The following is a 22,034-nucleotide window of genomic DNA, read 5'->3' as shown; positions in this document are numbered from 1 at the left end:
TTCCATCTGCAGCTGGCCTGTGCAGGTGGGGTTTTCTTTGCTCTTCTATTCCCGAAAAGGAGCAGGATGTCTAGCTGGTCTACAGGACACAAAAGGTGTCCCCACCATCACAGCAGACAAGATGACCACAGAGTCACCACCTTTGGCATCTCTTTATTGGGACCTATGTTCGTGTATTTTGCAAATACAAACAGGTACTTAGCAAATACATGTGTAGTTTTGAAACATTTTATGGGTCTGAAACATTTGTGGGCATTTACTTCATTCTAAAATGTGGGGTGGTTCATTATTTGTCAGGGAGACATCTCCATCCTCAAGTGACCAAACAGAAAATAGAAGCTACCTGAAGGCCTGTTCTGCAGGCTCCCCTTTGAGAACTGCAGGACAGCTGTTCAGGACTCATGTAGAATGACTATGATTGATCATAAACACACTCGGTCTCTGGGGCTCAGAAGAGACCAACACTCTCGTGTTCTATTGTCACTTCTCAGAACTTAGAGGGCATCACTTGGTGCTGTTGGGCCTCTTCTGTGGACATGGCAGCACAGACACACCACCATCTTCCTCAGGCTGCTACATGCCAGAGAAGATGAGACAAAAGTTTCTGTCTTATGACAAAAAACCGTGTATCAAAAAAACTTGGGAAAAAAAAAAAAAGAAAAAGAAAACAGCTGGAAAGCCCACAAGTTAGTTCTTGGCAGAAGCTGCAGGTTCTGGAGACTGAAGGAATTCATAAGGGTCATGGGTAACATCCGGCTGCTCCCCAACACTAAGGCGAGAAGGACTTCCTGTAGGTTTAAAAGAACACAGCATTTAAGAACACAAAACAGATCTGCAAAGCTTATGAGACCAACATCTGTGATTGATTGATAAATGTCCTCCCTGATACCACACACAGGTGCATACATACTCTGAATTAGGGCTGCCTGCAACCTCCTAAGGCTCTACTTTGCTTGATACCCTGATCACAAGGTGATCAGAACAAAAACCAAATCTTAGTCTCTCTTCTGGCAGCTGCAGTCAGGCTTTCTTTGAAAAGATCAGGATTCATTCTGTACACGGAATACTTCAGAAGCACGAGAGGTCAAAAGAGAACAGATGGCAGCGGAGGCCAGGGAAAGCAGCTCCTAAAGGCCTAACCCATTGCTCTGTGTTAGCCAGACTTAGTTATCTTTAGCTGAGGGTCCTATAAATAAATACCAGGGACTAGAAGACCATAGAGAAAAGACATTACCAAAGAAACTGGCATGCAAGAGGCCGTGTTTGATGCTGTGTTCACCAGGAAGTTAAGAGGTTGACTGAGCAGAGATCTCAGGATTGATACGGAGCTATAATGGCTTTTCTGAGTCCTATGCTGGGATGGGACCGGTGTGGGAAGGACTTGTATCAGCACGTAAAATTTAAAGTGCAAAAGCAATCAAGAGCTGGGTGATGGTGGCGTACGCCTTTAATCCCAGCACTCGGGAGGCAGAGGCAGGAGGATCTCTGTGAGTTTGAGACCAGCCTGGTCTACAGAGCTAGTTCCAGGACAGGCTCCAAAGCCACAGAGAAACCCTGTCTTGAAAAATCAAAAAAAAAAAAAAAAAAAAAAAAGCAATCAAGAGGTGATGGGAAAAAGGAAAAGCGAACAAAGGAGTCTATCTATAATGTCACTCAAAGGCAAACAGGATAAGATTTGTGTCAAGCCAGAATTCACAAGGACAAACACCGACAGAAAGTCAGACGCTGTTGGTCAGCTGTTGGAAGGCTTTAAAGCCTAAGCAACAGTTCATAAAAGACATAAGTGATAAAACTTCAAATGAAAAAAATTAAGCTGTCCTAGAGATGGGTAACTATCCCCCCAGAGCTTACTTTATGTATTTCTCTCCTGCAACGAAGTACACCTGGGATGGATGGTTTTCTTGTTTGTTTTAAACCCAGCTCCGTTCCTTTCAACAGTGAAGTGTGGCCAATGGGAAGACAAGAGCTGTGGTGCTATCTCAGAACCTGTCATAACTAGGTATCTAGTTCTAGGGGCAGGCATAGCAGGCCGAGTGCAGCCCTGATTTCCCTTGGTCTTATGCCGGATGCCAGAATGAGCAAAACATGCTAGCCCAATAAGACTCCCTGGTGCAACGACATGCAGTGGCCCTATGGTGGCAGCACTGCCCCAGGATAACAGGGCTAACAGCTCACGGAAAGGGAGTCTGTCTAGACAGGATAGTGTCTAGTCCGTGCTCCCCCACAAACTGTCCTGGGGAAACATAAACCTCAAACCATAAAGGCTTTTGCCACTGGCAAAGCTGCATGCCAGAATAAGACAGTAACTCTACTACTGATGACACACATACTATTGTTACAGGACATGGAAAAATCAGGCTGAGACTGAGCTACAAACTCTCTTCCTGCCAGTTGGTTTTCATACTGCTAGATGGGGTTAGGTGAGCTACTATTCGGGAGAGAACTGTCATCAGCAGTACCAACATGCTGTGTGTGGTGGTTTGAATGAGAATGGTCTCCATAGGCTCACACGTCTGAATGTTTGGTCCTCAGACAGTGGGACTGTTTGCAAAGGATTAGAGGTGTGGCCCTGTTGGAGGAGGTCTGTCACTGAGAGGTGAGGTTGGTGCCTGTGAATGAAGATGTAAGTTCTTAGCTGCTGATTGATCCAGTGCCAAGACTACCTGTCCATCACCTCTACCACACTCCCTGCCATGACGATCACAGACTAATCCTCTGAAACTGTAGCCACAGTTTTGAGACAGGGTTTTCTATGTAGCTCTGATTATCCTGGAACTCACCACACAGACCATGTTGGCCTTGAACTCATGGAGATCCACTTGCCTCTGCCTCCTGAGTGCTGGGATTAAAGGTGTGTGCTACCATGCCTGGTACTTTCTGATTGAATTAATGCAGGAAGAGACTCACATATAGTTTTGTGATCCAGGGCAAAAGCCAGTGACTGGGGAGGTCACAGGGCTCAGCAGGGAAGCAACTACTATTGCTTTGTTAAATGGAGGGATATGTCTGTCAATCTGCCTTCGAAACATTCGTGTTTATGCCCATAGAGCACTACTGCTGCCAGCCTCAGCTCTTAGGAATAAAAAAGACTGCTGATGTGCAACAGTGTCCAGTGCTCAGAAACAGAGGAAAACAATCATCTCACTCACTCTAAAGCTTAAGGAACATCATGGGAGGAGAGACAGGAGGAACGACTTACCTATGCTCCTATAAACCCCAGAAACTCACTGGTTCACTAAGACACTTCTTTGTCCTGTTGTCAGTGCCACATCTGGGAAACTCATACGACAGGCTCAGGAAACTACAGAGATCTCAGATCCTACATGGGGCTGGGATACTCAGAGTGCTAGTACAGAAACCCCTCACCAGGGATGGTGACACACTCTCCCAACAGAAAATGAACACTCCATTGGCTGATAGAGTCAAGGAAAAAATATAGAATGGAAGGAAAGGTGGCAACAAATCTATATTAAAAACAAATATCCTGCCCCCTCCCCAAGATGCACAAGGGTGTAGAGATCTCCCAGAACAACAACAATAAACCCTGGTGAAGGCCACCATCCTGGCCCTGTGGGCCCGATCCCTCCACTAGCCTGTGTGAGACCCTTACCTGGCGGGTGCTGCTCCCTCTCAGAGGCAGTGGACAGAGAGCTGAGATTGGAGGATGGCCGGGAGCCTCCTCGCTCTGCTTGTGCTTCGTGCAAGTCCTGCAGGAGCCTGGTTGTCTCGTCCAAGTTCAAGTGGCTCTCATCGTGGTCCAGCTCCTTCTTCACTTTCCCTATGTGACAAATATGATGCAATGCTGGTAAGCTTCGTCAGCACACACAGACCAGACACAGCACAGCTGTTCTGTAAGATCACTGCTGGAGTAGCTCACAGCAGAGAACCCCATGTGAGACAGGCCAGGGCTGGTAGGAGGCAAGGGAGCACACCCAGTGTCTCTCACAAGCAGAATGCCACGCTGAATCTCAGCCATCCAATGCACCAACACTATGGACAACTTTGTCAACAGGAAAGATGTGTCTGTCTGATGCTGGCCTCCGGCCATAAACAGAGAATGCAGACAGAATATGCAAATAAGTACGCCGAGCAGGGTCTCCACCCAGATTCCACGCCTAGGGTCCAGTGTTGACTTGTCTTAGCCAAAGAACTACCTTGAACCTGTGAAAGGACACAGCTTAGCCAGAAGGGCTAGGAGCCCACCTTTGCCCTGTATTAAGAGTGACCTTAGCGGGGCTGGAGAGATGGCTCAGAGGTTAAGAGCACTGACTGCTCTTCCAAAGGTCTTGAGTTCAATTCCCAGCAACCACATGGTGGCTCACAACCATCCGTAATGGGGTCTGGTGCCCTCTTCTGGCCTGCAGGCATACACACAGACAGAACACTGTATACATAATAAATAAATAAATAAATAAATAAATAAGTAAATAAATAAATAAATAAATAAAATATTTTAAAAAAAAGAGTGACCTTAGGAACACCATGGAAGAGGAGGAAGAAAGACTAAGAATGAGAGGATCAGGGAGTATGCGGGGAGATTGTGTCTCCTAATAATAGAAACTGTACCCACATCTCACCAACATGACTGCCCAAATGTGGGCTATACAATACAATGCCAACGGTCATGCCAAAGTAGACAGGGAAAAGCCCAGGAGGCCTCAACCCCAAGAACTATAGGCAACTAAGGAAAGCTGGGAATGTGGGGAGGTGGTCTTTCCCAGAGAAGAGAACATCAGCTGGTTGTCCACTGCTAAATGGTCAGCCCTGAAATTATACCTACAGCTAACACTATATAAACTGAACAGGTTATGTTTAGGAATATATATGTATATACATATTCATTATACCCATGTAAGAACCGTTAGTACAAGTCAGGCAATGGTGGTGCATGCCTTTAATTCCAGCACTCAAGAGGCAGAGGCAGACGGATCTCTGTGAGTTTGAGGCCAGCCTGGTCTACAAGAGCTAGTTCCAGAACAACTAGGACTGTTACACAGAAAAGCCCTGTCTCAATGCCTCCTCAAAAAAAGAACAGTTAGTGAAAGAAAGAGGCCATGAATTTGAAAGAGAGTGGAGATGAATAAATGAGAGGGTCTAGAGAAAGGAAACGAGAGGGAGAAATTTTGTAATTATATTTCAAAAATAAAATAAAACATTAAAAGCAAATAAAACCCCCCAAACAAACAAACACAAAAACCAAAAGGTGTCCCTGGAAATGGTCCCTGGGGTCCAGCACCCAGGATATAAACTCTGATACCATAAAAAAAACCTATAAAGCAGCACGAAAACATGTCCCAAACCATGGGGGTGGAAGGGTACAAACAACTTAGATAAGTCAGCAGGCAGAGCACTAATACACTAGAGTATTAGAAGGCAGAAGTATAACTTCAGGAGGGACTTCCCAAGACAAGGGTAACAGCATCTGTGCTGAGACACTACCAGAGCAAGAGAGGAGAGCCCTCAGATGCTCAGCAGGCAGAGGGACACTAACCAGGGAGCTTACTTGCCTAAGATGGTAGGCTGGTAACTGAAGGAACTATGGCCAGGAATTTCCAAATTTGGTAAAGGATATGAAAACCCCATGGTTTGAGAAGAATTAATCTAAAGGAAAGCAAACCAAAGTACATTATAACCCTATTTCTAAAAAGTTGTAAAGGGAAGAAAAATCTTACAAGTGCCAAGACAAAGGTAGTCTGTACGCTGGAAAATGTACTAAGCATCCTGGGCCACTGTCCCTAGGAAGGCTAGGATTCGGCCATTTGGTTTCGGGGAGGTAGGGAGTTCCCATCACTAACTGACACTGTTTATTCAGAGAATGTGGTACAACTACCCCCGTGGGGTCTGGAACCAATAAAGGCCAAGCCAGGAGGGGTGCATATAGTAGCACTAAATAGCCCCAACCAATCAAAACCCAGGTGCTGGGGGCCTATCAAGCATGCTGACACAGCTCACTGAAGGCCTGAACCGTGCTCCCTGTAACTCCATGATCACAGCTCCTTGGGGGTTTGCTTGCATCTGGTTCCCTCTGGACTTTCCCATTGTGCTTTCTCCCTCCAATGACTGTTTTCTTGTTTGTCTTAAAAGATCCTAGCCCTGAGTCCCAGCAGGCATCTGAGGTATCTTGAGGACAAGGACAGAGCTGACAAAAGACAATGACAGATCTAAACCCAATCCCTAAAAACTGTGGCAACGGGGAGGCTATAATGTTCACACACACACAAATCTACTTTCTCAGTCTGAAGCTGCTGACTCCGGGACCATCTTCACTGTAAGACGTGCGTCCTCTCCATGCCAGGTATATGCAAGGAGAAGCACGGAGGGCCTCGCTGTCTTCAATCTTAGGTGAAGGAACACACTGCACACCTCATGGAGGACAGCATTTCCAACAGTAGAGGGTTTATCCTTCAGGGAGTAAGCACACTGACACATGGCTGACACACACACCATGTCCGTGATCTCAGCTAACAAACAGGTATAGTTTCAAGTGGTAAAGCACAGGGGTGTGCCACCAGGGCTAATTGCAGCTTCTGTTCAGAGTGGCAAGCACCAGACCTGCCTGGGGTCGGTGACAGATGTCATTTCTGTTCAGCCATGCATAGCAGTCTGACCAAGAGAATCCGAAGAAAACACACTTTTTATTTCCTAGTCTCAAAAAAGTGTTTTTTGTTGGTGGCTTGTTTAGTTTGGGGTTTTGTTTGTTTTTGGTATTTCTGGTAAAGGGAATTGAACCCAGGACATTGTTCATGCTAAACAAGCACTCTACCACTGAACGGCACAGTTCTTCTGACACTGGCTTCAGTTGGGCTTTTAACTCACAGGGAGCCAGCAGATATCACATGGGTGTCCTAATCTCTAGTTCTGACCCTGTCCCCATATGTTGAGGGTATAATTAGGCCCTAACCACAGCCCCAGGGTGTTTCCTGTTCTGACTAGTGGTAAGTTAACTCCACAGGTTCTCCTTGGCTGTGTTATTTTCCAGGGTAGTTTGTGAGCACAGAGAAACCAAACAAGGCTCTCTTACTACATCACACATCACAGGTGGGCACATAAAACAGTGCCCAGGATGCCTCACCCAGAGAGCTGAGCATGGACACATCCAGAGAGACATCAGGGTATGGTTTCATTGACATGAAATCCAGAACAGGGCCACTATCTCCTAGTGGGTCCCCAACCTGCAGAAGATGAGAAAAATATTGATTAAACAGACAGCACAATTGTCAGCTAATGCCAGCAGTATAAATCAACAGCCTGTGCTAATTTGAGCCCACCTCACAGTAACACAAATGAGCACTATCCTAAAGGCTGCAGTTCAAGGAACATGGAATCCAAGATTATTAGTAGAAATGCAAATGTCCAGGGACCTAGTCAGATCAACACACCTCTGACAACTTTCCTCTCTACTAAGAGTAAACAACCCTTTGCTAACTTCTTAGGAATTCGTTAACACATGGAACTCAAGGGCTCGCCACCACCTTTTTCAGGAGTAATGCGACAGATTCCAAAACCAAAGGCTCCTCTTCTAGCAAGGGTAAGACTGCAGTTTCCCAGGACTCTGAGAGCTCCTGTTGCCCAGCCTCTGCTCATATCTTCATACTAAGGTCTCACAGCATTCCATGGGAACTTAATCTCCTCAGGTACATGGGTCTCTGCTGGCCAGTGGGTAAACTTTGCAGCACAAGCCCAAGTCACAAGGGAAATGGGTCCCCACCCTGCCTGAGGACAGTGCCCAGCTGATGGCTTTGAACTTGTCTCTGAGCTTAGATTACAGCCCTCTGGTTCAGGTCACTCAGGTAAGCAGATGACAGCAAAGCAGGGCCACTGAAGCCCCTCTTCAACAACTAGCAGCCCCTGGACAGAAGGACAAGAGGCTGGCCACTCACTGCAATGACTAGTAACTACAGACACTCCAAAAGCTGAGCTTCTGTGCACATGCTGGGGAAACCCACCTTCACGTCATCTGCAGGTCTCATGGGGATGCTCCTCCTCTGCCAAGCAACAAGACAGGACACAAGTTTGCCATCAGTTTTCCATTACAAGGTGATCACTTACATTGCACCAACAGTGGCTTGCTCACTGCCTGGGGTTCTGCTCATTACACCCTCACTACATCTACACCTGAAGCAGGGGTTTTACAGGTCTCTTCACAGGCGGTAGTGAAGTTAGACCACAGCTGGTCAACTCATTCAGTTTCAGCCAAGGGTTCAATACCACGCTGGGGCTGGGGTGAAGGGGAATATGGGTAAGAGGATTCCCAATTTTATATCGAAACCAATTATTAAAACAAACAAAAATGGGCAGCCTGAGAAAAAGAGGCCTGGATGATTAGTCTAGAACAATGGATGTGGACTGATGGAGGCAGCAGAGATATCTACTGCACTGCTGGAATGGGATGAGCTACATGTCCCCTGCTCTGGGAAGAGCATGCCTTCAAAAACACCCTATTTTTAGGTACATTCCCCAAAAAAGATCATTTGGTATGTACTTCCACAGATTTGATCATGTAATATTTTTTAACTAACTTTTAATTAGAAATATGGCCTTTATTTTACCATCTGTTCCTCGCGGAAGATTCCTCTAGCATTACACCTTGAGTACTGAGCACCACTTTTACTGTGGCCGTATATGTGAAATCCAGAGTTCCCCAACAGCACAGCCTCACTTCAGGGACACATGGAGCAGTTTCCTGCCATACCAGACAATCCGTAGCTAGAAATGGCCTGGCTGGGACAGCAAAATGCATCATCAGGTAAAAGCACTTGCTGCTCAAGCTGAGAACCTGAGTTTGGTCCCGAGACTCCACAGTGGAAGAAGGTAACTGACTCTCAAAGTCTGTCCTCTTTTCTTCATATGTGCATCAGACACAAAGCAATAAGAAAAAGGTTTTAAATGAATGGCCTGTGCTAACGTCCTGCCTGGAATGAGAGACACGCAAAGAATGGCAGCCAGAACAGGAGCCAAGTACACTGGGTAGGGCTGGAGTCTGGATGGGGCACAAGACTTCTAGGCTCATATCCTCCAAATAAGAATGATAATAAAAAAGACAGCTTTGAAGTATAATTTAAAGCTTAATGAATGAAAAACAGCCAGCAATGACCTCAAGAGCCTGCCTCCCTGAAATCTAGTTGGCTGGACAGCTCTCTGCACCGGAGTAGCACCAAGAGTGGGACCAAGAGTCTGAGCCCACAAAAGTATGTCAACTTCAAACCCCACCTGCTTCAGCTGGAAGATCATCCTTGAGTGATCTCCACCTGTGATTTGGTCCAGGAGGTCGTCTACCATTTTCTTGCTGTAGCTCCCAGCATCCTTCACGAACTCCTGCAGGCTAGAAGAGAACCCTGTAAGGGAATGTGCTGAAAAAGCATCGCGTTCCAATTTCAAGATCCACCCCAACAGTGACAAAGATTTTGATTCCAGATGTCCACTGCCAACACTCCTCAGTCCTCTGGGAGCTTCCCAGGTATGTGTGTGGGGGTGGGGGAAACAACTGGACTGACCGTTCTCAAACAATTTTCAAAGTGGCTCAAGGCAAAAAAAAAAAAAAAATTATTAAAAGAGCTCCAGGAAAATTAAAAAAAAAAAAGGCAGAACACATGCAGGTACACAATCCATAAAAAACCCTAAGACATACTAGTTATCTAAAGAAGGCTGTCTATATCCACCAGTCTTGGCATTTGAAAGTACAGGAAGCACGGACTGTAAAAGTGGTAGTGGGCAGATATGGAGGGGTGGGGTAAGACTCAGGGCACACCTTCTGGTACACTTTGATTTCTGGATCATATGACTATACTGGCTTAAAAATAAAATTTAAGATGCTCACCAGGGAACAGTCCTCACGTATCCGTGTGACCTGGCTTACCTCAGTGCACACTGCACACCAGTCTCGTCTCCATATGCCGAGTACAGAAGTTCCATCTCATCTGATTTCAGGTCCCCAAACACAGAGTTGTTCTGCATTGAAAGCGCAGTGCTTGCACTAGAGAGGAATGTAACTAAAGAGAAGGGGCAGAGGGAAAGTCGAAGTCATGCTCAATGCACTGCCAGCATGCTACAGCCATTTTTCCTTCCAGGTGATCTCAACCTGAGCCCATGCCTGGTTTCTTCCTTTTTCTTCCTGCTTGAGCACAAATGCGGTAGCAGGAACTGCCCATGGATACTGCAGAGTCTACTTAGCATGCCATTTCACATCTTGGACCAAGGGCCACAAAGCAAAGACCGACCCTTAGGTAGAGATGAGCGTGGACAAGCAGAAGTGGTTCTTGGAACCAGTCAGTTCATGAACCCCCTCTGGCAGAAGCAGGAGCTGAACCAACACAGGATACACTCTTTCCCAGGCTATGTCTATGTGGCTGTGCTTTTCAGTCTGGTAGAAGTCACGCCGTGTCCTGCACTCTGCTATAGCATTTCCTTCTCTCTCCTGTTGGACAATAGCTGCACCCCCTCTTCCCTGTAACACAAATGCCTCCTGGGGACAAAACTGCTGAGCTAAGAAGCAAAGACAAGCAATATCTCAAAAGCAAAGTGTGAGCAATGACAAGTGATGGGTTGAAATGGAGGCAGGTGTGGGTAGACCACACATCACAGAAGGTCCAAATGCAGGCTGGTCTCTAATATCCAGAGATGTAGAAAATGCCATTCCAGAAAAAGTCCTCTACTGAGGCTGTACCGAGCTTCCCTGCGCCAAGAGTGAACACCAAGAAAAGCAGATGGTGTGCAGGATTGAGGGGATAAGGAAGTATGGTAAAAGCTTATGGTGCAGAGGTGACCTTGGCCACAGCAAAGCAACAAGGGGAACAAAAGCAATGACATAGAGAAGGGCAATCCCACCCATGCCTACACCATCACTCAAGAAACCATGTCTGGAATAAATATAGAGACAGGAAATACAATGAAATGCCAAGTCTAAGGGGAACATGCTGAAGTGCGTCCCATGGTTTTAAACACCTCCATACTTGAATAAAGGCAGAAGAGACGTCATCAAAACACATCTAGGCTCAGACCAGGAATGGCTCCTGTGCCTTCAAGAGAAAGGAAGTGATCCCACAGAGAACCATCAGCCTGGATGCACTTGTGCACATACAGATACCCACACACCAAAGCAAGTCTGGCACACATACTACCACATATATACAACCACAAACATTCCCAAACACACTAGTAGATTTATTATAAATACAGAACACACAAGCACAAATATACCTGGCCCTCCCTCATCCATGTTGCCACCCACAACCACCTTGTCCATCTAGGTCTCTTGGCTGCCAGGCAGCTCCATCATCCTCCAAATGTAAGCCTGATGTAAGAACGAGTCCCCCCATAAGGACCAGCAGGAGCCTGAGTAGAGGCTCCTGTGGAGGGAGAGAATGGATGGCAGCCTGTGTGAGGAAGCTTAGGAGCTCAGTCTGAACTCACCCCTACTAGTTGAGAGCAGAATGCAAAGCAGGAATTCTCCATCAACTATGACTTTAGTCATCTACTTTAATGGGTCTAAACTTCATTTGTCTTAAAAATCTAAACCCAGTCACATGAAGAAAATCATGGAAGAGGAACTGGCAACTTCAGCATCCCGTTGACAGCCAAGCCAGCCTTCAGCTCCTGAGAGCTCTCACCCGCCAGCCACTGCACTTACCTTTACTTCTTCTTTCATCTTTGAAACCCAGTGTCGTAAAACCTGGGAGCAACTTGCTAGACAGTGAACTCAGGTCCACAGGGTGTGTCTCCTCCTCTGCAGAAGACACAGGAAAGGAGGAACAATCAAGTCAGCTTGCCTCAGCAGCGATGAGCATGTTCTCTATAGCACCTTGGACAGGGAGCGGTAGGGACAAGAAGACTTTACAATGTCCATTTAAAAATGATTTTTTAATATAATTTTTCAATATAATTTTAAAAACTAACACCATTTCAATTTGATTTTATAATTGCCCTAAAGTCAACACCATGAAAAAATATTATGTCTGGACCTAAACAGATGGTTCCATTGGCAAAGTGTCTGCCCTGTAAGCATGAAGTTCTGAGTTCAGTTCCCCATCTGTACTTAAAAAAAGTACACAACGTTGCACGCTTATAACCCCAGTACTGGGGAAGGAGGAATGGGTGCATGCTTGTCCTTGTCATGTCTGTAGACCACCCTGCCAGCCATGCTTTCACCCACTCCTACATGCTATCCAGCACTTACTGGCCATCCTCTCCATGCTCTTCTGGTTACACATCTGCTCTCTGGTTTTCACATGCAAATCAATTCTCCATTCCTGACAGGAACCTCACTTTCTAGAACTGACTTTCTATTCTAAGTATGGCCTACCATATCTACTTTCTCCTGAAGACCACAGAAATTTGTTTCCACTCACAGTTAAAATCAGAGTGCCTATCCTGCACACTAGAGAAAATGAAACAACCTGTTGATTGTGGGCTGGGAGGAAGACTGTCAAGAGGCCAAAGAGCTGAGGGAAATGTCCACCTGTGCAACAGAGACTCAGGCAAAGCAGTAAGTATGAGCCAACTCCAAGAGTGTCTGTGGGCATCCTGCAACCCCAGGGACTCAGTCAGAGGCACAGCTACTACCTTCTCAAGATGTTCCAATGAGTGAAATACCCCTCCAGGCTGTTGTGCCCGGTGGCATTCATGTTTCCACTAAGACCTACCCTGACCCAATCATCCAGCCTTCCTTCCAGAATACTTTTGAGCTTCAAGTGCATAGGTCTGCACTTGGCTCACGAGGAAGCAGTTCTGACAGAACTCAAGAAACAAAACCTTCCTACATCATCAATGAAATTCAGTCCTTAAGAATCTATCACCACCCTGAGTAACCTAATGGAGGTCGAATGACGTACTGGCCCCTTTCATGACACACATAGGCTCCACTGTGCACACACATGCTACCAAAAATACATACAAGAGGGAAGGCAGACAACTCTCCTGCAATCTCATTAACAGTCGTGGTGACATATGAATGTGTTATACATGTGCTGTATCTCAAAGCAAGTACAGAGTTTAGAGGACAAAGCACCCACCATCAGCGTCAGGCTCAGTTGCATTCACCACGCTGTAGAGCAGACTTCCATCTCCAAGCTTCTTCAGGTACCCCATCTGCAAGGAAGCAGCACCCAAGTGTCATCCGCCAGGGAAAACCTTGAGCTATCTACTAGAGACACATGACGTGCTAGACACTTCTCTACCAGTTTCTCCAAGAGAAAGAACCAGAGACTCCCTCTCACATGTCCAGGGATTGAAGACTGGCGTGCTCATGATTGATGGTATCTGCTCATGATTAAATAAACCTGATTATGACTGAGGACACCTATATATGGTCAAAGCACTGCTTAGACACATGACCCATCCCAAAGAGTTTCTGAAATAAAAGTCTTGTCCCAGAAGCAAATATTAAAAACCATCCATTAAGCCTGAACAAAATAAGAGAGAGAATGCCAGCTAAGTAAAAAGCATCATGCCATGAGGTCCATGGTCCATACCTCTATCTCTAAGGTAGACAGAGAACATTACTCCATTAAAAATCTTCCACAAAAGGCCTTGACTATGTCCTACCGTCACCCGCAGTCTCATACAGGGACAGGATGTCAGGGTGTGGGAAGTATACATGTGCAGATGAAATGTGCAGGGGACTGGCCAGATGCACGAAGAGTAAGCTCTTGTGATCGTAAATATCCCCGGGAGAATGTCAGAGAGCAACATAAGTAGGGCAGAAGCAGGAGAGGAGGCAGATACTGGATAGGGGACACCAACAATATACCAGGGTACTAGGGCCAGGCTTCTCAGTGCAGTACTACAAACTAAAAAGGAAGAGTGGCCATGGTATTGGAGGGAACAGGAAGCTTCACCAGACAACAAAGATTTCAGTACATGCAAACACAGTTACCAACATAGTTACTCTTAGCTACATATACACATGGTGTGTATCCACACAGGTACATTTCTTGGCTCTGTCTAACAGTGTTTTACCTACAACATGGATATCTGTCCTGGTTAGTTTTAGGTCAACTTGACACAAGCTAGAGTTATCTGAAAGGAGGAACCTCAATTAAGAAAATACCTCCATAAGATCCAGCTGTAAGCAGGAAGTAGTGGCACACACTTTTAATCCCAGTACTCAGGAGGCAGAGACAGGCAGATCTCTGTGAGTTTGAGGTTAGCCAGGTCTACAGAGCTAGTTCCATGACAGTTAAGGCTACACAAAGAAACCCAATCTTCAACACCCCACTCTCCCAGACCTCCCTTCTAAAAGATACAGCTATAAGGCATTTTCTTAACTAGTAATCAATGTGGGAAGGCCCAGCCCATTGTGGGTGGTACCATCCCTGGGCTGGAAGTTCTGGGTTCTATAAGAAAAAAGGCTTTTGACTTCCTTCAATAATGAACACTAATGTGGAAGTATAAGCCAAATAAAGCCTTTCTTCCCCAACCTGCTTTATGTCGTGGTGTTTCAATGCAGCAACAGAAACTCTAAGACAATATCCATTTCTAACTAAGGTTTCCCACTGGAGGAATGATGAATTCCAGGGGTGAGACACAGCAGGAGTATAGGGCGAGGCTACCCACAGAACTTCTCGCAAGCCACACAGCTAATGCTGAGTCTTTAACAGGCATATTTACAAGAGCAAACAAACAGCCAAAACTAGCTTTAAGGTGTTTATAGGGTTTTGTTTCATTTTTCTTTTTTGCAATGCTAGGGAAGGAACATAAAGCCTTATGTGGGGTAGGCAAGAGTTCTACCACTAAGCCATATCTCTAACTAGCTTAAGGTATTTCCTATAATTGGAGGGTCCAAAATTCAACATTCAGTATTTAAAATGTAATACACTTGATATGAAGAAACTTAATATGAGCAGGGCAGTGGAGGCACTCGCCTTTAATCCCAGCATTTGGGAGGCAGAGGCAGGTGGATCTCTGTGAGTTCGAAGCCAGCCTGGTCTACAAGAGCTAATTACCGGACAGGCTCCAAAGCCACAGAGAAACCCTGTTATGAAAAAGATGTACCGTTCTGACTTCTGATTACTGTTAATACAGACCTTACATTGAGATAGTAAGATTCAGATTATGTCAGGTCTGGTGGAACAAAACAGGCGCATCTTACCATGTAGTCTTACTCTTGTTTCAGGGCTGTGTTACTGTCTACAGGTGCTCTGCACCAGAGCATCTTGTACTGGGAAGGAAGAGTGGTAGCACCTTGCTCTACAGAGAGGCAGGTAACAGTTGGATGGATCCCTCTACCTCAGCTAGGACTGCAGATAGCTTCATTAAGACATGGCAGCAAGCCGGGCGTTGGTGGCGCACGCCTTTAATCCCAGCACTCGGGAGGCAGAGGCAGGCGGATCTCTGTGAGTTCGAGACCAGCCTGGTCTACAGAGCTAGTTCCAGGACAGGCTCCAAAGCCGCAGAGAAACCCTGTCTCGAAAAACCAAAAAAAAAAAAAAAAAAAAAAAAAAAAGACATGGCAGCAATAATCTACGAACGGCCCACAAAAAGACAGAACCACAGATGGCACCACACCTACGAATACTTACTATGAAGGGGGCTTTACCTGTACGGAAGCTTGGCCAACAAGGCCTCCCCTAAGCAATAGGGTCAGTCACAGTGGCCCCAACCCAACCTGGATGTAGTGGGAAATGTCATATTCCATGTTCAGGGTGGCCCTGACAGCGTAGTGATCTTAGACCCCTCTGAGGACACAACACAAAGACAATCAAAGAGCTGATCTGGCTCTGGCCTGAACCCCTGGCGTCCAGGAGGTACTCTGGCCAGTTTTGATGATGGTACCTGGTTGCAAAGACTTGAGTGTTTGAGGCCAAGTGGCACGGCCCTCAGGGGAGGGCCAGATATACTACCTTGCCACCTGGGAGAAACCGGTTAATTCTGTCCCGAGCCTCGTCAGCTGCGTGCTCTACTAGGGCTAGCACGTGCTCCTCTGCAGTGCTGTCTGTCAGGCTGCAGGCATTCCCTTCAGGCTCAAACATGCAGCTGTAAGGCATAAAAACCAAATGTCATCATAGGCACTGCCTGTTTCTTCCTAGCAGCAGCTTCTGTGAACGATTCCCTTGCAGAAGTACTGGGCCGAGCTTAATCCCTCTACTTCTCATAGCATTTCCTATGAGTTCTAATCATGTTCTTATACCTGAAATAAAAAAAAAAAAAAGCAGACCAAATAGAATCCCTTAGGCTTCCCACGTCTCAGAGACACTTGTCTTCTTACAAACAGAAAAAAAAAGTGACAGGAATTACATAGGTATTAAAGGAAATGTGACAAAGTCCCCACTGTGTGGAGTGTCACAAGAAGCCCTGGGCTCCCCAAGAAGGAACAGTTGTGGAGCCAGTCTGTCCCCTGAAGACAACAGAAACAGGCGGACAGGCTCCTCTCTGCCCTGGCACAAATGGCTAAGGAGATGTTGCAAAAAGAGGATGTCCCCATAACCGACACAGCTGCTCTCTGGAAATCCAGCCCAGGGGTAATGGTGCTCCTTATCAGAGTCCAATAGCACTGGCATTGACAGTCAAGCATGATCTGGAGCCTTTGGTGGACTTCGGTATAGAAACTCAGACTCTGAAATCTAATAATTCAGAAAAAAACTCCACAAGTATTCATTATATCCAAAAGTCATAGAACCCACAGATGATGGTAGAATCTTAGTGATAAGATCATCTACACCACGGCCACTAACTAGAAACTCTGCAAATCTGAGGCAACCTGAGAGGCTAGGAACACATGAGGGCAGCAGGTGTCCCTAGAGAGGACAAAGGGCAGTGCACCAGAAGGAGCTGTCTGCTGAGAGGGAACCTCCTCTCAAGATCCCTTAGTTAGCTCTGGCCTGATGGACAGGAGAAAAGCTTCAGGGAGCTCTGTCTGAAGTACCCTGACCTTCCTGATGCTCATCACCAAGCTGGCCATCTCCCTATAGCGCCACAGAAGTCAGCATACAGACTTGTTTCATGGAGAGTGCTGGTGGCCAGAGTGGGCTGACCGCAACTGTGCTCTGCACAGGTAAGAACATAGGTCATTAGCAGATGCTATGTATGAAGGGCATATACTAAAGGGATGAATATTAGCAAACAGAATGCATATCATATAGTAATGACAAACTGGAAAAGTGCACTGTAGAGACAGCTACATGGGCTGTGGATCCCAGCGCGTGTGGCTAGCACACAGGAGAGTGGTCTCAGCCCCTTGCATCTCGCATTCATCAGTAGCTGTGACAGTGGCATGAGAGTATGTGGTGAGTGACTACCTTACCCACAGAACCGCCCTGCAAAGTCCAGAGTATCAGCTATGAGACACAATCACCTCATTTTGGGGCAGGTAGAACAGGGTGGCCATTTCCCTCTTGAGTTCCAGACCAGGAAGGCATCCAGTTTAAGGCCCCTGGGCTGCACCAGGGGGTGCCTTGTGGAACCCAAGAATCCTTAGAGACCATGTTCCTCCATCCAGGATGAGACGCTCCACAGGTCCCCACCGCCCTTGTCGGGCAAAGCACTGCTGCCTGCTTGTAGGCAGCAGCCCCACAAGCCTTACCTGATAACTTCTCTACTCGGCTTTTTGGATTTCTTGGTGGTTTCTACTTGCACTGGGACAACCTCAGGAACAGGTTCCTCAACTGCTGGGTCTTCACTGCCCAAGAGAGCTGCCTGCTGAGAGAAATCCATGTCCTGCATAAACGACATGCTGCGCTTCAAAGCTAACAGCCGCTCCTAGAATCAGAAAGGACAGAGCAGCAGGACTTTACCTCTCCCTTAGCCACGGAGCCGTGACGATGGGATGGCATGGGATGGCCACGGCCTCACCTGGCCTAATCGCCACCTTCCCAGACGCTGCAGCGGGAATGGTTGCGAGGGCTCAGCATTCAAGGTATGGCCCAGAGATGGTGGTGAGAGAATGGTGGAGCCCAGCAAGTGCCGCCTGCCTATGTGAGGCTCGTACAGCCTGGCTTACACTTGGAATGACCGTCGAGGGTCAGTGAGGCTGGGCCACAAAGTAAAACCACAGGCTGGCTGTGGTCCAGCAAGACTGACCTAGATCCAGAACTTTTCATCAGCCCCATATACTGGCACCTCTAAGCTGTGTGAAGGTGCACAAGGGGTCAGCACCTGGGTGTGGCGGATGGATGAAGCGTGTCATTCATTGTGAGCCTGTTAGGCACAGAAAGTTAGGAGACTTCGGCTCAGTGCCATTGCTCTAGTGGGTTTCTTACTTTGCTCATCATCTTAAAGCCCGCATGCAGGATCTTCTTGGCTAACTTGTAGTACACGGTGTCTGGTCTATTGTAGGTCATCGCATTATCACACATTAATTTGAAATCTGCCTAAGAAGAAAAAGACAAGGAATTTGCCATATAAGTAACAGCAAAGTTCTCCATTCTTGTCAAATGATGCCAAGTGGAAAAGAATGGAAGTCAACAAAAGACAAGCTTGGGAAGACAGATTTTTAATAACTCAAGAGAGATTTTCATAATGATCCATGAGTTTTTATTTGCATGAGGAATTTCCCAGTGAAAATTTGGTCAAAGTCTCCAATATTCTTTTGTATATTAATATGTAAATTTTGAGAAAGACTGTACAAATATTCTAAGCACCCTTCTTTCCTCCAGGCCTTCTTCCTATCTAGTAGAAACACCACACAAATAGGAATAAAAAGCAACATGTCTGGTTCTTTAAGCAGAAGTGAGAAAGAGAGCGAGGGGTTCTGCATCACAACTACATGTAACTATAGTTCCAGGAGACTACACGCCCTCTTCTGACCACCAAAGGCTCCAGGCATACATTTGGTGCACAGACACACTCATAAACATAAAGTAAAACATCTAGAACAAGTTATAAATAACTTGAGGTACATATACAGTGTTTATTACGTGAGTGGACATGAGCACACACACACACGGAAGAACACACACATTTTGCAAACTTATTTCAGAAAGTAAAACTTATTTACCTTAAATTCTGTGACTGATTTATATTCATTGGCTACGATCTTGTCTTTCATTGTGCCAAAGTCCATGGGATGTTTTATTATCATTGAATACCCAGGAGCAATTGCATCCGTGACAGGAAAAGCAAAAAATCCATGAGGATCTTTTCTGAAAGCAAAGATATCTTCGAAATGAAAAAAACTCTAAAGTCTAAATTTCTAAGTGCTATAAAAATTTTTACAATCCAAAAATTTATATAGCTGACTAAATTTCAAATTTGCTTCTTAAAAGTTCAGTGGGAAAACACAGACACCTTTTAAGGTTCCGACACGTATTTTACACACAACAGACACTGTCCCAGTTACATCCCTGACAGGCACCAACTTCAGACGCGACAGGCTGGAATGCAGCACGTAAGCTCCTGGCTCTGAAGGTGCGGCCTGCACCCAGTGTGCCCACACCTGCTAGACTAGGAGTGCCTGAAGAAAGTGAAGTCACACATCTTGTGGTGGTAGTGGGTGGGGTTCAGGGTTCAAAGTGTTTCAAGATGGGGAGAAAGTGGGGGAAGTTTCTATAGAGGTAGGAGGCGAGAGGTGGGATTTGGAGCGTCTAGAGAAGGAGGGTGTCTGTCTCGTGGGTAACAGATGACAGGTGGATATGGGGTTACCTCTGCAGCTGACGGAGGAAGTGCTCCAGAAGCCTCTGGATAGGTGTGCTCTCATTCTCAGCTGAGTTTATAAAGAGAAAGCAAGGAAATAAAATCAAACAGCAAGACCTCATTCCCTTCACTACAAATCTCCATATCATCTGCCTGTGGCCTTCACAGCATCTGAAGCCCAAGCAAGAACTGAGAACTTGGGCACAGCTCCCTCAACACAGGCAGGTTGGCAAAGGGATACACAGCACGTCTCAAGACCCACATGGCTATTTCCAGTTCCCATCACAATCCAAGCTGGTCTTATAGACGAGATATAAAAGAGGCAAGTGTGTGGGAAGAGCTCATTCTGGACTCCCTGGTCAGTACTACACTTGAGACTTCTCGTCATTTCTCTGTACCTAGTTTTCACTGCACAGCAGGGGGACATAAAATATACAGACCTCATGAGGGCTGTGGGTATCAGCTAAGTCTCTGAGCTCACAGTCAGTCTGACAGCAATGTTCCTGACTGTCCAGGGTATGTCCAAAGCAGCAGTAATCTCTTCAGTCCCTCCACAGGTCACAGTGACTGCACTGTGCCACTTTGAAGACAGGCCCTGATTGTTGTTTCCTGGAAATTTACTAGGAGTGAACTGCTCTGCTCAGGGATGGGAGTTACTAGCAAATAGCATTCTTTCCCACAAGGACCATAATAGATATCTCAAGGGGCCCCGATAAATCAGGGGTCGTCAAGTCCATAGTCAAAGGACGAAATTCTGAAGAGAAAAATCACCACAAAGACTGTGGGGTATGAACATTTTTTCTGTAGCCATCACAATCTGATTTAATATTAGCTTTCCTGATAACCCATGCTCTGACACCCAATCGCCTCAGTTTCTCTCCATGTAGGAAGAGACATTTTTACCTGAAAACAGAGTTCTTGGAGTCCTATACAGGAAGTCTGGGAAATCCAAAACCTAAGACTGAGATGCCATAGAATGTCATCCCTGGCACAGGATACCCGGGTCAGAAGTTTCTCAAAGACCTGCTGGCTTCCTACATGTCATCTTGAGGTCACCTTAAGTAACTCCAGACCTACCATGAGAGCCTGTGTTGGGAGAATCTCATGTTTCTACACGTGTTTCTTATGTGACTCATGAAGGGCCACTAAACTGATGGTGCTGTTTGGAACAGTAAAGCAAATAAAGCCGAACTACTAAACTAAAAATTGATGAACTTTAACCAGATAAAAAATATTGTAAGCTGGGTAATGGTGGCACACGCCTTAAATCCCAGCACTCAGGAGGCAGAGGCAGGCAGATCTCTGAGTTTGAGGCCAGCCTGGTCTACAGAGCAAGTTTCAGGACAGTCAGGGCTACATAAAGAAACTCTGTCTCAAAAAGACAAAAACAATACTGTAGGTTTGTGGGACACATCCGGTTGGTCTCTATGACATCTGTGCTTCTGTTATTAAATACCCCAACAAGTGGATAGCCATGCTATGGACAGGATATAAAACATGTCCAGGGGCAAGGTCTTGCCTGGCTGTGTTCGGCAGGCTCTCACTGGTCGATCTGGGGGTGGCTCCACCTCCACCTTCTTTCCAGGGTCGAAGGCATCAGCCTCCCCCTCTGAGTCGCAGTGCTCCTTCTCCCGCTTCCGCTTTTTCTCTTCCTGTGAGTAGCAAAGAACAGAGGCCAGAGAACAGCACGAGCTCTTTTAGATTGGTACTCTAGGCCCTGTGCACCTCTGCCTTTTGCGGACTGGGGAGAAGACCCACTTCTACAGAGAATCCACTCGGACTGCAGCACTGGCCTGGCATCACTAGCATCCCCATCACAGGCCATTGCACCTTTACCTTCCGTTTCCTTCTCTCCTCCTCATCGAGGTGCTTTTCCTTCTCTGACTTCTTCTTCTTTTTCTTCTTCTTTTCTTTGTGTCTCTCCCGCTCATGGTCTGACCTATCATCATAGTAGCTGGAGTCGTGGCCAGATCCTGAAAGTTCCGTCACTTCGCTTCCTCCCACCTTGAGCACTAGCTTCAGAGGCTTCTCCAGTGGTGTGTCCGTGTAATCTGCACACAGATCGTGAGTCAAACTTGCAAAATTCTAGGTGGGACTACCGCGCCCCTGTGGGTGTCACAAGGGTAGGTGTCTGGTCTTGATAAATCTAGGCGGCAGGGGGTTGTCAAAACCATGGGAAAAGATGGACTCTCAAACTGACAGGGCTGTGTTCGGTCCTTTCAAACCACATAATCACCACTGAGAGTATTCAGGACATCCTTCCTACCAGGAGAAAGTGCATCACCACGACTTAGGACCCAAGACCCCAGTTCCTTTGTGGAAGCCCCTCTTTTTGCTGTGGGTCTTCCTGGTACCAGAGGGAAGGTCCAGAGAGGCCACAGGACCCGAGAAGCCGATGGCCTCACCCTGTGACCTAGGAAACGCAGCTGATGCCCTCCACCGGGCCAACCCCCGCCCCCTGCCACTAATGT

General features: G+C 46.5%; 1 protein-coding gene across 3 annotated transcripts in view; it reads right to left on the bottom strand.

The window, feature by feature from the left end:
* Positions 1–614: 614 nt before the first annotated feature.
* The window catches only part of Brd9 (bromodomain containing 9), a 21,768-nt gene continuing 348 nt past the window's right edge, over positions 615–22,034 (bottom strand). Inside the window, exons 2-16 of one of the 3 annotated variants that reach the window (XM_041632141.1) lie at positions 21,400–21,614; positions 21,083–21,215; positions 19,573–19,633; positions 18,929–19,073; positions 18,192–18,302; positions 17,516–17,631; positions 15,837–15,969; positions 13,008–13,083; positions 11,627–11,722; positions 9,857–9,989; positions 9,211–9,322; positions 7,947–7,985; positions 7,073–7,172; positions 3,611–3,778; positions 615–788 (exon numbers count right to left, since the gene is read on the bottom strand). In XM_041632141.1, coding sequence (XP_041488075.1) covers positions 688–788; positions 3,611–3,778; positions 7,073–7,172; positions 7,947–7,985; positions 9,211–9,322; positions 9,857–9,989; positions 11,627–11,722; positions 13,008–13,083; positions 15,837–15,969; positions 17,516–17,631; positions 18,192–18,302; positions 18,929–19,073; positions 19,573–19,633; positions 21,083–21,215; positions 21,400–21,614 — 1,739 coding nt within the window. In that variant the 3' untranslated portion in view covers positions 615–687. Of the gene's footprint in view, positions 789–3,610; positions 3,779–7,072; positions 7,173–7,946; positions 7,986–9,210; positions 9,323–9,856; positions 9,990–11,626; positions 11,723–13,007; positions 13,084–15,836; positions 15,970–17,515; positions 17,692–18,191; positions 18,303–18,928; positions 19,074–19,572; positions 19,634–21,082; positions 21,216–21,399; positions 21,615–22,034 lie in introns of all 3 variants that reach the window. The other 2 variants (XM_041632142.1, XM_041632140.1) reach the window with 2 other exon arrangements.

This window comes from Microtus oregoni, unplaced genomic scaffold, assembly GCF_018167655.1.
Source record: "Microtus oregoni isolate MIOR12 unplaced genomic scaffold, Mior012 000040F_ref0000088, whole genome shotgun sequence".
Classification (NCBI taxonomy): domain Eukaryota; kingdom Metazoa; phylum Chordata; class Mammalia; order Rodentia; family Cricetidae; genus Microtus; species Microtus oregoni.
The sequence above is the reverse complement of the archived record's forward strand: the minus strand, read 5'-3'. Positions and strand labels throughout refer to the sequence as shown.